The sequence below is a fragment of the Mangifera indica genome, chromosome 6, assembly GCF_011075055.1.
Source record: "Mangifera indica cultivar Alphonso chromosome 6, CATAS_Mindica_2.1, whole genome shotgun sequence".
Classification (NCBI taxonomy): Eukaryota; Viridiplantae; Streptophyta; class Magnoliopsida; order Sapindales; family Anacardiaceae; genus Mangifera; species Mangifera indica.
Window position 1 is genome coordinate 17,321,265 of NC_058142.1, and position 17,061 is coordinate 17,338,325.

Below are 17,061 nucleotides of genomic sequence, written 5' to 3' on the forward strand. Positions count from 1 at the left end.
CTTTGAATATAGTATATTGAACTTTTGTATATTTGTTTGGTAGGGTTACTATAACTCTTTTATCTTTGTGAACCGTAGTATCCTTCCTCGAAAGTTCTTCAACCTTGGACTGGACCTGTAGTAACTTTCCTATGTGAACTCTTGTCCAATACCAATCCTCTTTATCAAGGTTCTTTGCTATTTGTTGTAGTGCATGTCGTCCCATTAAGACTTCCTCCCAAACCATCAATCTATACCATGGTTCTATAACAAACTCCCATATTTGTACAGACTGTATATTATCATCTTCTTGAATGGAAAAAGTGATAATACAAGTGAAGGTGTGAATTCTTCTATCTAAAACACACAATGTTTACTTCACTGCGTCTAATATGTAAGGGTCTATCATCGCTTCCTGTACATCTATTTCCATTACATCTATCCATCATTTTTTTAAGAGTTGTTCACAATTTTCTCTTCTAAAGAGTTTCCAAGGAACATGCAATTTCATAGCTCCATCTGTAAAAACAGGTAGACCTACCAAAAGATCATCCACTTCTTCTATGTGTCATTAAGCTATTAATGTTTCTATGGTGACTAGATTCAGATAAGGCATATTGAAATCTGCTATCTCTATGAATATCCTAGTCTTTAGAAATATTTGTCTCCGAAAAATAGATCTTCCCACAAGTTCTTCTTTTTCGTAATATATTTCATCAACTTCAAGTCAAGCTAGCCTTTTTACTAACCTTCGCATTAGTTAATGAAGCTCTACTAGCCCTAAGCCTGTCACAATAGCTATTTGGCATTGAGCTTTTAGGTCATCCCACAATGCTTTACTGGCTTCTGTCAGCTTAAGGTTTTCAGGAAATTCGAAGTTATCTATAGTGTGTATCATCTCTTATAGCTTCTTTTCTTGGTTGTAATAGTTTTATCCTGACTTAATTATGAATAAGTCTTTGGGACAAAAACATATAAAAATTCGGTTTTTAATATGCCATTGTCATGTTATGCGTTATGACTCATATGAGGCCTATGGTTTTTTTTTTTTGGCCAAAAGGTTATTTCCCACCTAAGGTATAGTGAAATCTCAAATTCTCACCCTCTAATTTTTAAAAACTCAAACACCCACCCACAACTAAGTTTCTATTAAAAATTTTAGTTAAAGTTAGGGGTAAAATCATTATTTACTAAAAAATTAAAGTTTTATCACATTTTTCACTCTCATATTTAAAAACTTACGTTTTCCTCCCAACCCAAAGTTTGAAAAGTGACCAAAACCACCTCAAGGTTTGTTCCTCTTCATCCGACGTCAATTTCTCCTTTCCTGGCTATCAATCGTCCTCCCTTCTCCTCTAGTCTCTCTCCCTTACCTCTCCAATCATCTTCAGTCAAAGATGAGATGAAATCAGACGAATACAACTGGTCTTCGTTAAGACGAAGATTATTGATCTTCGTTTGAAATGAAGATGAGTCGTCTTCATCTCTCATATGAAGACCATTCATCTTTATCTGAGTTTTGTCTTTGTCTCTGATCGAAGATGATCAAAAAGACAAGGGAGAGAGACTGAAGGAGAGATAAAGGGGAAGGGAGGACGACCGATGGATGGGGAAGGGAAAATCGACATCGGAGAAAGAGGAACAAACTCTAGGGGGTTTTGGTCACTTTTTAAACTTGGGTTAGTGGAAAATGTAAGTTTTTAAATATAAGAGAGGAAAAATGATAAAACTTTAATTTTTTAGTAAATAATGGTTTTATCCCTAACTTTAATTAAAATTTTTAACATAAATTTTATTGTGAGTAGGTGTTTAGATTTTTAAAAGTTGGAAGGTTGAAGTTTGACAGTTCACTATATCTTGGGTGGGAATAGACACGTCAATTGGGTCGGGCTAAATAGAGGCTCGGCCCGAAGCACGAAAAAAATCCCAGGCACGATAAAGCCTGGCCACGGTCGGCCCAATACTGTTTATAAATTTTTTTTTTTTCCTGGGCGTCATAAGCAAAAGGCAACAAAAGTAGATTTATGCTTCTGCCAGACAGAAGCCTCTGCATAATTTTTTAAAAAAAAATTTTAATAAATCTATTTTATTTTCACTTTTATTTATAAATCTTGTAATCACTCAATTTCAATTATTTTAATATATTTTCAATCTTATTAACTCTCTTTCGAAAAATATCTAAATTCATAAATAATAATTCTTTATATTTACAATTTCATTTTAATTTTAATTTTATAATTACAAAATATTATAAAATATCTAAATTCACAAATAATAATAATTTATTTTTGAAGAAATCAGAGATTTAAATATAGAAGATGAGTAGATAAATATTATATAGTAGATATATTTTATTTATGTTTTGTAATTTATACCGTATGTAAATTAATTTATTTGTACTATGTTATCAATTTATAATATTTTTCATCATATAACTACGGTATTCCTCTACCACAAGTGAGGGATTATAAATAAAATATTCGGGATACTGTTATCGGTTTTAATAATTGAAAAAAATTTATGATAAAAAATTTTAATTAAAAAATTTTTAAAAAATTGATTAAATAGGTCGGACAACCCAATTAAAGCCCAACTCGGCCACTAAGGCTGTTATTATATGGGTCAGGTCTTGGGCTTTTATATTTCAATGGGCCGGCCCGGGTCGAAGGCTTGTTACTGTTTGGATCGAGCCGGAGCCAGTCCGGTCCGACCCATTGACACCTCTGGGTGGAAAATAGTCCTTTGGCTTTTTTTTCCATTAAAAAAAGTCCACCAATCTGACGGATAAGATTGCACTAACAAAGATATGATTAAGTATGAAATGAGGCCCTGGTCCCACCCTTCTGAGCACGAGTTCACATTTGTCAAACTCAGACACCTTCCTGCCTCTTCTTTCTCTCTTTTCTCCCTTGACTCGGCAACACACACTCTCTATAAACTCTCTCAAGAACCCTTCTTGATACCTTTTTCTCATTCAGAGCTCCAAAGGGTATGTTCAAAATAAGCTTTTTTTCACCGTTTCATCAGGTTTAATTTCTCTGTATCGAAGTTGAAGTTAAAAAATTTGGTGATTTATTCAGGGAAAGGCTTGCTGTAATTTGTGCTTTTTTTTTTTTTGTATTAATTTGTTTCCTGATTGTATTCAACCTAATGCGGTTCTTGTGACTTAAGGTCTGGTGGGATATAGGAGAGCTTTGACTATTGAGGGAGTGTTGTTATTATTTTGTTGATTTTACTTGATCTATTTATAGTATGTTTGGTTGCTAGAAAATGGAGAAAAGTTGTAGAAATTTCAACTTTGTTAGGAGCTTTAAATTAGTGGGATTAAGAGATTATCTTTTAGAAGGCTCACGCGTTCATTTGAGTAATGATTCTCTCTTGAATCTTAAATTTTCATTTGCTAGAAGGATATGGTCAAAATAACCTCCAAAGGGTATGTTCAAAATAATTCTTTGTTTCCATTTCATTAATTTTAATTTCTTTGTATTGAAGTTGAAGTTAAAGATTGGAAATTTATTCAGGGAATGGCTTGCTGTAATTTGTGTTTTCTTTTTTTTTTCAATTTTTTTTGTTTCTGGATTTCTGTTAAGTTTGATGTTTGCTTTCGTGTTATGTTGTTGGCAAATGTGGTTCTTGTGACTTAAGGTTTGGTGGGATATAGGAGAGTTTTTTCTGTTGAGTGAGTGTTGTTATTTTTTTTAAACTTAATGTGATTCATGTATAGTATGTTTGGTTGCTAGAAAATGGAGGAAACTTGTAGAAGTTTCTACTCTAATAGGAGTTTATAAGTATTTGGGTTAACTGAATATCTTCTTAGAAGTTCATTTGAGTAGTTTCTGTGATTTATGTATGGTAGAATTGCTTGCTGTAATTTGTGTGTGTGTTTGTTTTTCCTTGTATTAATTTGTTTCTTGGTTGTTGTTAAGTTTGATATTTGCTTTCACGTTGTGTTGTTGGAAAATGTGGTTCTTGTGGCTTAAGGGTCGGTGGGATATAAGAGAGTTTTGGCTATTGAATGAGTGTTGTTATTTTTTTGTTAATTTTAATGTGATCTATGTAGAGTATGTTTGGTTGATAGAAAACAGAGGAAAGTTGTAGAAGTTTCAACTCTATTAGGAGTTTTAAGTATTGGGTTTAACAGATTATCTTTATAGAAGGCTAACTTGTTCATTTGAGTAATAATTCTCTCTTGAATCTTAATTTTATATGTTAGGGTGAATTTTATTTACCCTTTGACCTATTTTAGTTTTTATGGTGTTGTGGTTTTGATGGATTATGCCATTGCTTACAGACGGGGGAAGTCAGGTCATCTGATACCTGCATGAGATACATTAACCTTTTTCTTTGCATAGAGGTTTTAAGTTGTGATAATGTCTTCAAGATTAATTTTGCGGAGGAAGAGTTACCTCATCAATTCCCTTAATCGACCTACTTGGCTGATAAGGGGATTTTCTAGTTTTGAGAATGGTCAATCGAGTGCATCTAATGAGTTACAACAGTCAAGCTGGGTTGGAATTTCAAGTCATTTGTCTGAAGATACTGATCATGGACATGAAGGAGATTTATCTTCAGTAACCAAGGGTGAAATATCAAAATATTTAGCTCGAGAATTTCTTAGATATAACTCCTCGCCAGTTCCAAATTTGGGTTATGGGGTTGGAAGGGTTAATCTTTTCTCTCCATTGGGATCCACATGGATGTCACAATCCGTACGTTATTCTTCCATAGCCACAGCTGGTCAGCGTGAAAATGATGGAAATGAACAGCAGACTGCTAAACAGGTAAAGGAAGCATCACCAGAGGAGTGTGACCAAGCTGTTGAAGGTTTGAGTACAGTAAAAGCCAAAGCAAAAGCTAAGCAGATACAAGACTCACAGAAAAGTGCTAAATCTTTAGTGCAGAGAGTGTGGGCTATGCTACTGGGTATTGGTCCTGCTTTGAGAGCTGTTGCTTCCATGAGCAGGTTGGTAACTTTGCGCTATAAGTCATAATTAAGTTGCATTTAAGCTTTTATAAGTAATCTTGTTTTATATTTTATGTTTTATTTCAGGGAAGACTGGGCTAAGAAACTCAGCCACTGGAAGGATGAATTTAAGTCTACTATGCAACACTATTGGTTGGGTACAAAATTGCTTTGGGCTGATGTGAGGATAAGCTCAAGGTTACTGGTAAAACTTGCTAATGGGAAGGGTCTTTCTAGAAGGGAGAGGCAACAACTCACAAGGACCACAGCTGATATTTTTAGGCTAGTTCCATTCGCAGTTTTCATTATAGTTCCTTTCATGGAGTTCTTGCTACCAGTATTCCTCAAATTATTTCCTAACATGTTGCCATCAACCTTTCAGGATAAGATGAAAGAAGAGGTAATGGTTGGAATGACTGGCACAGTAGTGCATGATTGCTTTATCTCTATCTCTGTTGCATAAGCCTTATTTGTCCAGAATCTTGGCAGTCATATCTCCTAAATGTATCTGATGCGTTTTCATTTGTCATTCTCATTGCTTAAGCTTCCAATGGGAGTACATGTAGATTAAAATTCATTCAGGTGTAATATTCTTCAAGTTTTTACACTGAGATTCTATCTAAGAGAGCAGTGGTTCAGTTACAATGCTTAACTTGTAGGAGGCACTAAAAAGAAGGCTAAATGCAAGAATAGAATACGCAAAGTTTCTTCAAGACACTGTTAAAGAAATGGCAAAAGAAGTCCAGAACTCACGAAGTGGAGATATTAAGAAGACAGCAGAAGATCTTGATGAGTTTATGAACAAGGTAATCATTGTTTTCTTTTTCTTTTCCTGGCCACGAACTGAAGTTTAGTCTTTGTTATAACTGTTTGGTTGCTAACAATTATTGACTTTAGGTTTTATTCTTCCATTTGAACAGGTTAGAACTGGTGCCGGTGTCTCAAATGATGAAATTTTAGGCTTTGCCAAACTATTCAATGATGAGCTTACTTTGGATAACATTAGCAGGTTGATTTTATACAATCACTCCGTTTTTTGGAGTTATCCGGGTCATTTAGTGTATTATTCATTTGTTTCAGGAACCTAACTATCTGTGCATTGATCAATGCATCTTTTTTGGCTGAATGCAGGCCTCGGTTAGTAAATATGTGCAAGTATATGGGTATCAGTCCATATGGAACAGATGCATATTTACGTTATATGCTTCGGAAGAGACTACAAGAGTAAGACATATAAAACTACTGGTTTGCATTTTTTTTTTTTGTCACTTCCCCTTGTAAAAGGCTTGGATATACATTTTGCTTTCTCCTTGTTGTTTTTTTTAATAATTTCTTGGGTGCTATACATTCTAAATCAAGAACATATCTTTGGGACTTGGTTTATTTTAAGCTTTTTTATAATCTCTTAAAGAAGGAAACACCTTTTTTGGAGACTGGATGGAGTTTTATTCTGCTTTAAAGATTCTGGTTGTTGCTGCATACTCTTTCTTGTTTTTAATATTCATGATTGGACCAATAACAACTCTATCATATTTTTGGACCAGTAACTCCTCTTATCATGTTTTCTTTTTTTCTTCTAATATGTTGAGATGTCATTATTTGATTAAACCGTCATATAAAATATGAAGTATATTGCAATCTTATAGCCCTTTGGTGATGAGAGATGTTTGGGTGGCAGGGGGGTTGAGTAACATCTGGCATCATAGTAAATATTTTATTGTTTGATTGCAGGATAAAGAATGATGATAAGATGATTCAAGCTGAGGGTGTGGAGTCTCTTTCTGAAGCAGAGCTCCGCCAAGCCTGTAGAGATCGAGGCTTACTAGGATTACTTTCTGTGGAAGAAATGCGGCAACAGGTTAATGCTCAATCATATATGTTACATGTCTTTATTTATTCTTATAATGGATGCTCTGTATAAAAGTAATTTTTTCTAGTTTCTTTCATAATGGTGGTTGCATTAACAAGCCTGCTTTACCTTTCCACATGGTTAGCCCTCAGCCTATAGCACAGTAATGACCTTTCACCAGTTATCTTCACATTATTATTATTTGGATAGGAAGCAAGAAAGTCAGGTTTTATTAATAAGAATTGGTAACTACTGTGTAGGAGAGTCAGCTGTCTACTCATAACATCCAGGCACTACTGCAAAGAACAAAAAGAAAAAGTCAAACTATGTCTTGTCTCTCAAGATAAAGAACAAATGTTTGTCTTGAAATTGCTTGTATGGGGTATACTAATCAGAACAACTCTTCAAGATTTTTATTTTTCAAGCAGTCTAATTGGACATATTTTGGCATTAGCCCTGACTCTTGAATTCTGTAACTTCTGTTTGCTAAAAGCAAATGCTGGCAACTGCAATTGCTCTGAGGTTTTAGTTTTATTTTCTTTCCTTATAATGTGGGAGAAAAACTTTATCCAACCTGGCCTCTAATTCGATATATCTTTGTGCAGTTGCGTGATTGGCTGGATCTGTCTCTCAATCACTCTGTACCATCTTCACTTTTGATTCTTTCTCGGTAAATTAATGCTTCATCTGTTCGTGTTTGTTCCAAGACACAATACCATATTTATCATTTTCTTTTTTCCTCCATAACATATGCAGAGCCTTCTCTGTATCTGGAAAAGTTAGGCCAGAGGAAGCTGTTCAAGCTACACTCTCCTCGTTGCCTGATGAGGTTGTGGACACTGTTGGGGTTACAGCTTTGCCATCTGAAGATTCTGTTTCAGAAAGGAGAAGGAAGTTGGAGTTCCTAGAAATGCAGGAAGAATTGATCAAGGTAAATTATATGATGCTCTAGCCATTTCTTTGGCAAAAAGAGAATTCTTTTGCTTTGTTTGGTTATATTGCATGGATTCCACAAATGGATTTTTTTTTTTCTGCTGCTTCATGCAATAAATAATCGGTTGATTAGTCATTTGAGAAAAGCAGTAAACGCTTTAAATGAATTTTTCAGTTAAAAATTTTTGAGGTGGGGGTTATTTTCACACATGCAATGGTTATGTTAACTGTTTCTCTTTTTAAAATTTATAAATCTCATTCTTACGAGGCATCTACAGTCTATCCTGTGCCCCACACTAGGAATCCTCTCTATCACTTTTTCATTACTTTTCTCTCCCATCTGAGGAAAACTTAACAGCCCTCAACTGAAATAAAAGTGTCCAGTTCTACAAAATTTGCTTTCATCTACTTACACATGGTGCTTGATATCAAAATTAATCTCACTATTCTAAACTGGTGTTGCAACTTTTGGTGTAAATACTTTATTTAATTTGCTGCATTTAGGTATGATAAATTTATGGTTGGTTCAAGTGAGTTCTGATGAATTGGATAATTTTTAGTGGGTCCAGCTAAAGCATCTGATCTTGTTGAGGGGGATTTTTTCTCCAATAAATTATGGTAATAGTAGGCGTGTGAGACATAACTAAGTTTAGCTGAGGAAAAAGCCTATCTAGTTGAATCCATGTCATGGGGGCTGTTTAACTGGATTGGGTAGAAAATCTTAGTAGTGTGTACTATGTGTAGGCTGAAAAAACCTAATTATAGGATTTGAAGACTATACATAGGTAAACTCTTTTAGTCTCTTAGATTAAATAGTTTCAACAAAATTTTTGAAGCTTTTTCACATATCATAGTTTCCTTTTGAATTCTTTATTCTAATTTTTTTGAAAAAAATAAATCATTGTAATTCAACTGCTTTATAGGAGGAGGAAGAAGAAGAGGAAGAGGAGCAGGCCAAGCTGAAGGAATCTGTTAGCAGTCAAAAGGATGTTGCTTTGGAAGAGATGACTGATCCAGTGGCTAAAGAAGCACGAGAACAAGCAAGAGCAAAAACATTGGAGAAACATGAGCAGCTTTGTGAGCTTAGTCGTGCATTGGCTGTTTTGGCTTCTGCATCAGTAAGGACTGTAAACAATTATGAAATTGCTGTCAATTCATCTTTTTTTCTCTGTGCTGGCATCTAATTAGACTCTTGATTTGCCCTTCTTGTTGCTTGTTTCAGTCGGTCAGCCGGGAACGAGAAGAGTTCCTCAGACTTGTTAACAAGGAGGTATAAAAGACTGATTTCTATCTGTGAAGTGTTACTAGTTTATTTGATATTTGCATTCCTCAACTAAATAATATTTTCTTTTGTTTAAAATTTGAATTATTGTTCACAAAAACGGGGGACAATGTTAGTGGCTTAAAAATACGATTTCAAAGGCACCATTTCTTTTGATACCATATTCTCCATTTGATTCATTGTCCCTTTCTTTCCACATATACCTAAAAAAAGGTTTGTCTTTGGCTGCATTGTCTAAATCTAGTGTCCCTACAATTTCATTTTTTGTCATATTTTATTGTATTAGAGCTTAAGCACTATTGCTGAGCCGATGCTTGACGGCCATGTCCTTTATTGGTTCAGTTTTACACATATATGTAAGTAATTTAACAGGGCCCCTCATTTTGGGCCTTATTTAATTAAATTCTTCATCTTCCCACAAGAGACAAAAATACTAGTAAGGCCTCCTTATAATCATCATATATCGCAATCATTTTGTGTTAATATTAAGTGTAAGTCTTGATATCAATGGAGTGGCTTCAGGTGATTTCCACACTTAGAACCAAGTCATTTCTCATGATCATATTTAAAACTTTGTTTACTATTACAAGCCTTGACTATCATTTTTGCTTTTTGACATGCTAGATAGACAACCGAATAGTTGGGAAGATCAGAATAGAAATTTTGTATTCCATCTACTACTCCTTCATTTAAGGAAGTATTAATGTCTTTTTGCTTGTCTGTTGCTATTACTGTTTCAGATAGGACTTTATAACAGGATGGTCGAGAAAGAGGGTAAAGAAGGTGAAGAAGCCAAGAAAGCATACAGAGCTGCGAGGGAGAATACTGACCAATATGCTGAGAAGGAAGTTGGTAACAAGATTTCTTCAGCACTTATAGACAGGGTAAAGATTTTCTGATAATTTCTGTTGCTAAAGGCTTCATCATTATTTTAATATTACCAATTTATTACCTATCTACTTCTTGGACTTTAACACATGCAATGTGCCACAGGAAAATGACTACTTGTTTTGATTGTTCAAATGTCAGGTTGATGCTATGCTCCAAAAGCTTGAAAAGGAAATTGATGATGTCGATGCCAAAATTGGAGGTCGCTGGCGCTTGCTAGATAGGTTTGTTCATGCCTCCTAAAAAATTATGTCTTGATATGTGACTGTTGCAATGCAATTTATCTACAGCCAATAATTTATATGTAAAGACCCATTTCTGCAAATTAGCATTGAATTCAACTAATGGACCTTTTGAAGTATTTTGAATCAGTCAGTGTACTGGCTGCCTCAGCTAGCCATCATTGTCTTATATCTTAACCACCACCACTTCTGTTTATGGTACCATTCAATATTATATATTTTTTAAAAGGCTTAATTTTAGAATGCACCAATTTGGGACCACAAGCATAAAATGGTTTCCCAACAAGAAAAACTTGATACATTTGTTCACTCAATCACTGAGCAAATTTGAGGAAGATTCTTTGGGTGAACGTTTAGACACCATTAGTGGCACAGCTCTTCGATCAAGGTTGTTGGTATATAGAAAGTCACATGATTAGCTAAAATCTGATCTCAAAACCCTCAGCTTTCTAAAACAACTCATTTATATTATTTCATGTAATAGCATAGCCAGATAAAGTTTGTCTTCTTTGTTCTCAGAGACTATGATGGGAAAGTGACGCCTGAGGAGGTAGCATCAGCTGCTATGTACCTTAAAGATACCCTGGACAAGGAGGGCATCCAAGAACTTATTTCCAATCTTTCCAAAGACAGAGGTCAGTGGCAAAATATCCCTTGAAATGTGTAAAACAGAAACATACAGACCCTTATAAACCATCACATATTATTCAGCAATGAAATTCTGGGAAAGTTAAATATCAGATAATGAACCATTCTAAGTCTTCACCTATAGCACATTAATCTTTTCATATTAAAGTCTTCAAACTCTTTGCATTGTCATTAGTATATCCACAGTTTTTCCATGAAAAATTGTTCAATTCAAAGTTTTATAGCCACTCTGTGTGGTAAAACTGCTTAATTTTCCGTTTTCTTGCTACAGAGGGAAAAATACTTGTCGAAGATATCATCAAGTTAGGCGGTGAAACAGAAGATTCCAATGGTGATACAGCTGAAGCCGGAAGATCATAGAGATGTGCAGTGTGCATCATTTTTTTAGATGTGCACTTTGTTCATCTGGTTTACACAGTGGTTGTATCTACCTCCATATTTTCATAGGCTGTAGTGGTTGTGTGCCAAACCAAGACCCCCAAAAAAAAAAAAAAAGAGGAAAAAAGTATAAAAACATATTCTTTGTGGCAGTTGTTGACAGGGATTCTTTCTTACTGCTTTGAAAAATAATGTGACTGAGAAGAAAGCAATCACATGTATAAACATTTTATGTCAATGGTGTTTTGTTCACTCTCTGGCTTTATGTGTTGTATGATGGGATGCAAAATATACCCAAGAGCCTTTGATTTGTAATGTTGAATCTTCTGTAAAAGTTAATGGTAAGGTAGGTGAATAAGATTTCTTTTTTCTTTTTTTAGGGTTGAATCAACCATCACTTTCACTCATACAACTACTGTTAATAATCCAGTTTATTATTGCATTCATGGAGATCAACAAGGGCTCTGTTATAAAACTTGGTTTGGCCTTGACCTGTAAAACACAGGATTGAATATATAATTGAGTATATATTATTTTATTTTTAATTTAAAATTATAGTAATATTTTATTGTTGTATCCAATTGTATAGATATAATTTTATTTTTAAAATATAACAAGAGCAATGTTTTTTTTTTTTTTTTTTTTTTTTTTTTATGATAAGTGATTCAAATCAAGATTTGACAAGCATGATAAAGGTTTAAATTTAAGTTTTTTTTGTCTTTTTAAGTTTTAATATTCTATTAGTTTTGTTAATCTCTTGTGTTAATTTAATTTAGGAAAACCTAAGGTACAGTGAGTGAATTCGTGATGTTAATTTAATTTGGGAAACCTATGATAGAGTGAACGGATCTACAATCACTATATCAAGTAAGTTAATGAGCGAAGGTTTTACAAGTGTGACAAAAATTCGAACTTATGTTTTTTCTTTAAAAGTGTTAATACTCTACCAATTTTGTTAACCTTTAGTGCTTATAAGCGTAATGTTATATATACTCAATTTTGTTTTTTAAATATATAATTTAATATTTAGATAATATATTATTATATAATTGATGATACTTTATTACTCAGTCATATAATAACTTATTTATTTGGAGTCTTAAAATTAGGTATATATAATTTTATTAACATTATAATTATTGCTCAGATTTGAATAGAATCTATCTTTTAAAAAAGGGGAGAAGGACTATTTCCCACCCAACTTTTGATGCATTTTCAAATTGGCACCCACGGCAGATGAAAATCCAGTTTTCCCACCCGTGACCAAACTGCCGTCCAATTTTTCAGTTAGGGACAGGGGCAAAATCGTCATTTGCTATTTAAAACCTTAAAACTTTTAAATTTTACCGTTTCCCCCCTCCAGGTTTTAAAAACTAATAACTAACCCATCCTCAAAGTTTGAAAAGTTTAATTTCACCCCTGGGGTTTGCTCCTTCTCCGGCCACCATCGACAGCCGACGCATTCGACCGATCTCCCATCTCCGACTACAAAGGACGACGAAGGACGACCCTTCGTCGCCCAGATCTGGACGACGAAGCGTCGTCCAGATCTAGAAGAACAGACGAAGGACGACGCTTCGTCGTCCTTCGTCGTCGCGTCTTCCAGATGCGACGAGCCACGAAGAGAGAAGAGAAGAGACCTTCGTCGAAGCAGACATCCCAGATCTGGACGACGAGCGACGAAGGGAGGTCTCTTCGTCGCATCGTGCGACGAAGAGATCTCCGTCTCTTCGTCGCACCGTGCGACGAAGAGATCTCCGTCTCTTCGTCGCACCACCGCCGTCGCACCACCACCGTCGCACCAGGAGAAGGAGGAGGCCGGTGACGACGCCGGAGAAGACGTCGGGAGATGAGGTTGAAGAATGGGGATGAAATGCTAGTTTTGAAAGTTATGGGGGGCGGCTGTATTTTGAAAATTATGGAAACCCTAGGTTTGGGGGTGAAAATGTTAGTTTTTAAAGTTTAAAAACTTTAGGTAAGGTGAAAATGTTAGTTTCTAAAACCTAAGGGGGGTGAATGGTAAAACCCTCACATCAATTTTGAGAAATTAAATTAAGGGGTATTTTGGTCATTTCATCTAACAAGAGTAAAATGGACATTTTACCCTTATGCAAACAGATATCATCCATTTTAACAGCTCATGGGTGGGAAAACTGGATTTTCATCTGCCGTGGGTGCCAATTTGAAAATGCATCAAAAGATGGGTGGGAAATAGTCCTTCTCCCTTTAAAAAAGTATCATCTTATTGAAATTATGTTTGATTAAATATTATTTTAATATTTATTTCATTCTAGGATAATTTGACCTATCATATTTGGGTTTGAAAACATTAGATAAGGGTTGTGAGGCTAAAGTCACTTTTCTGAAAGCCATTAAATTGATACTCTATAGGAGTATGTCTACTTTCACAAAGTAATTATATGAAAATCATAGTTATTAATATCTTATAATATATTATATATTTTATGATTCAAATAAAAAATAATATGTATTATGAGGTGTATCAAATTAATACGATACAATAGACGTATTAGATGAAACAATACATATTAAGATATGAATCAAAATAGTTTTAAAAAATGATTATATAATAGAGGTATATATGAAAAATTTTAAATTTTTATGAATATTTATGATATTTTTTAAAATAAGAATATGTCAATTACATTTTTTTATTAATTTTATCTTTATTTTATTTTTTATTTTAAAAATTGTATCATACAATACGATATGATATAATATTCAATACACGATACTAGCTTTAACAGTTTGTGACATTGGATCATGTTCATATCGTGTTAATTCAAATTTTATGTCAAAGACTTTCAACTTTAATTCGATTTAAATTAGAATCTTGTTAAAAATTTGTAACCTTAACCGAACCTTTTAATATTCGAATTGATCTGATCCAATCCAAATAGATCCAAAATTATCTATTGTTTTTATTGTTTTGATTTATTCACTAAATAACTCCAACCTACTATTAATAAAATACATAATATAACATTTTATCTTTTTTATAAACACTTAAAAAATTATATACTAAAACCCTTAAAATGCGTCAATAATCTAAATAATTAAATAATATTCTTACTATTTAATAATAATTAAAATAGTTAAATAAAAATAAAAAATAAAATAAGTAATTACAATTATATAAAAATACAACTATATATAATTTATAAAAATATCAACTATTGTTGATATTATTTTTTAATATTTTTGTAATTTATCAATAAAAACTAGACGTACACACTTTTGATGTATAATTTAATTACATAAATAATATGTTATCATGTAATTGAATAATTTTAAATTAAAAATAAAATAATACTTAATCACATAATAAAAAACAATATTACATGTTGGAATGACGATCACCCAAGGAAACAAATTTGTATAAATAAAGAATAATATTATATTTACATATTTTTAGTATATAATTTAAGTACACGAATGATATATTATCATATAATTGAGTGTTATTTATCGTTAATTTAAAATAATTTATTCATATAATGATATATTATATAAAATATATATATACATATAATTTTATTGGTAAATAAATTATTATTTATAATATACTATAAATAAAATTTGTGATTTGATGGTGTAGCATGAACCCAACAAATGTGGGCCTCATGTTCATAACCCCTCATGCTGACTTTAGAACGCCCCTAAGCCACATGTCAAAGCGTTGCAATGGGTAATGCTACTAAACCGCTGACCCTATCATATACAAGACGGTTTAACTTGGAAGCCGATAGCCCGAGAGTGGGTCTGAGGATGATATGAATGGTCTCTTTGGATGTGGAAGCAGATCTACGCTATCTTTTTTTTACCAGTGTACTTGAATTGTTCAAATATATTGTTTTCGTTTTGAGTGGAGTAAAGCTTTGGTGAGATGGATGTATGTGCATTCACCCAATCATGATGCTCGTGGTGACCAAATTAATCAACTTAGTATGCACCGATTGGATGGGCTTACGGAAGGGCTTCCATCTGTGTTTATAATGTACTTATTTTTAGAAGTTAATGTATTACTATGTAATTATATTTTATTTTATTTTTAATTAAAATATATTATATTGTTATATGATTGATGTAAAAGAATGTATTATTTGGCAAAATGTCAAAGATTGTAGTTAGAGAACTAATGATGATTTACCATTTATACCCTTGATAAAATAAGAAGAAAATTTTATTTATCTACTCATGAACGGTTAAAATTAATTGAATTAGTTAATTATATCATTCTCCCCCCTCCCCAAACCTAAAAACTAAAAAGTTTTCCCCAACTCAAGTTTTCAAAAATAGCATTTTTCCCCTAAGTTTTCAATTTTTCAATTCAATTTTTTTGACGATGAAGAGACTTCTCTAACGATCTTCAGGTAAGGTCTCTTCCTCTTTGATGTGTCCTCTTTCCGATCGTCCTCCTTCTGATATTGTGCGGTGTCAATCTCGTTAAAGAACAAAGACAACTCGTCTTCACCTATGATAAAAATAAACTATCTTTGTCTCTAATGAAGATGAATTGTCTTCGTCCAGAGACAAAAAAGAATCATCTTCATCCAGAGACAAAGACAAGGTCTTCATTGACAAAGAAAACTCTTTTTCGATGAAGAGTCTTCATCATTGACAAAAACCTCATCTTCGTTCTTTGATGATGATGACGCTGCACAACATTATAAGAAGGACGACCAGAAGGAGGACGTGTCAAAGAGGAAGAGACGTTACCTGAAAATCACCAGAGAAGTCTCTTTATCGTCGAAAAAATTGAATATGAAAAATTAGAAACTTCAAGGAGAAAATGCTGTTTTTGAAAATTTGGGTTGAAAAAAAATTGTTAGTTTTTAGGTTTTTATGGGGGAAAACGAAATCAAATTTAAGCTTTTTTAATATTAAATATAAAATGATGATTTTATTTTTAAAATTAATACACTTAACCATACATAGATGAATAAATAGAATTTTTTAAATTAAGAAGAGAAAGTTTGAAAAACCAGTATACTTTAGATGGGAATAAGCCTTTTAGCCTTCTTAATATATAAATTTAGACTAAATAGGATATTTGAGAAGGGAATCAGTGAAACATCTAAAAAAAGATAATTATCTCTAATTTTTTAATAATTATTAATATTTTAATACTAATTAATCATTATATTTTGTAATTAATTTTTTTTATGTATTTAAGTTTAAGTTTATATATGCTAATACCTATATTTGATTTATTGTAAAATTTGATAATTTAATGGTTTATTTTATATTACTTATTATATTATTTATGTCCTCCTTTCTCTGAGTTAGCAAAGCAAATCAGTGTTACTTCACCTCACAAGTGGTAGGATTAAGCCTAGAAAACAATATCTTATTTTATATAACTCTCAAAATTGGTAATAAGATTTACTTTCACTAATTGTAATAATCACCCAATATTAAATAAATATTTTATATTATAAATAAATTAACCTCCGAAAAGATTATTTTTCGTTTATTTTAAAATTTTTATCTGTAAAATTTTAAACTTTAAATATCTACATTTTTATTAAAATTTTTAGTTTGTTTTCCTTCTTAAAGGTCTTTTTTTGGTAGGTAACATTTTCATGGTTTCACAAATGTGATATAGATTCGAACTCAGATTTTTTATCTGAAAATTTTAATACTCTATTAATTTTGTTAACTTTTATTTTTTTTTATCCTAAAATTAGTGCTTATTCTTAAAGTTAAATGAATATTTCTTATTATAAAAAAAAAAATTAACCTCCCAAAATCCACAATCACATATTTAGTGTAATTATGTTTCTACTATATCTGAAATATCACAATAACCATCGTGTCATTGATTACTATATCATTTTAAAAGCAATGTAATTTACGATTAATGGTTTAATTTATC

At 32.6% G+C, this 17,061-nt stretch overlaps 1 protein-coding gene across 1 annotated transcript; it reads left to right on the forward strand.

Moving 5' to 3' along the window:
- The first annotated feature begins 2,812 nt into the window (after positions 1-2,812).
- Positions 2,813-11,539, forward strand: LOC123219174 (mitochondrial proton/calcium exchanger protein-like). Its single transcript, XM_044640954.1, has 15 exons — positions 2,813-2,968; positions 4,271-4,942; positions 5,030-5,342; positions 5,602-5,748; positions 5,863-5,951; positions 6,074-6,166; positions 6,674-6,800; positions 7,397-7,461; positions 7,548-7,722; positions 8,648-8,842; positions 8,947-8,994; positions 9,747-9,890; positions 10,036-10,118; positions 10,656-10,771; positions 11,056-11,539. The coding sequence occupies exons 2-15, from the start codon at positions 4,350-4,352 to the stop codon at positions 11,142-11,144; spliced, it is 2,277 nt and encodes a 758-aa protein (XP_044496889.1). The 5' UTR covers positions 2,813-2,968; positions 4,271-4,349; the 3' UTR covers positions 11,145-11,539.
- The last annotated feature ends 5,522 nt before the right edge of the window (positions 11,540-17,061 follow it).

Bases quoted from the DNA above. Each gene is read 5' to 3' on its own strand.
- LOC123219174 (XM_044640954.1), top strand. From the start codon at position 4,350: ATGTCTTCAAGATTAATTTTGCGGAGGAAGAGTTACCTCATCAATTCC. The intron at 6,801-7,396 runs GTTAATGCTCAA...ATCTTTGTGCAG, and splicing joins TGGAAGAAATGCGGCAACAG to TTGCGTGATTGGCTGGATCT. The intron at 9,891-10,035 runs GTAAAGATTTTC...TTCAAATGTCAG, and splicing joins CTTCAGCACTTATAGACAGG to GTTGATGCTATGCTCCAAAA.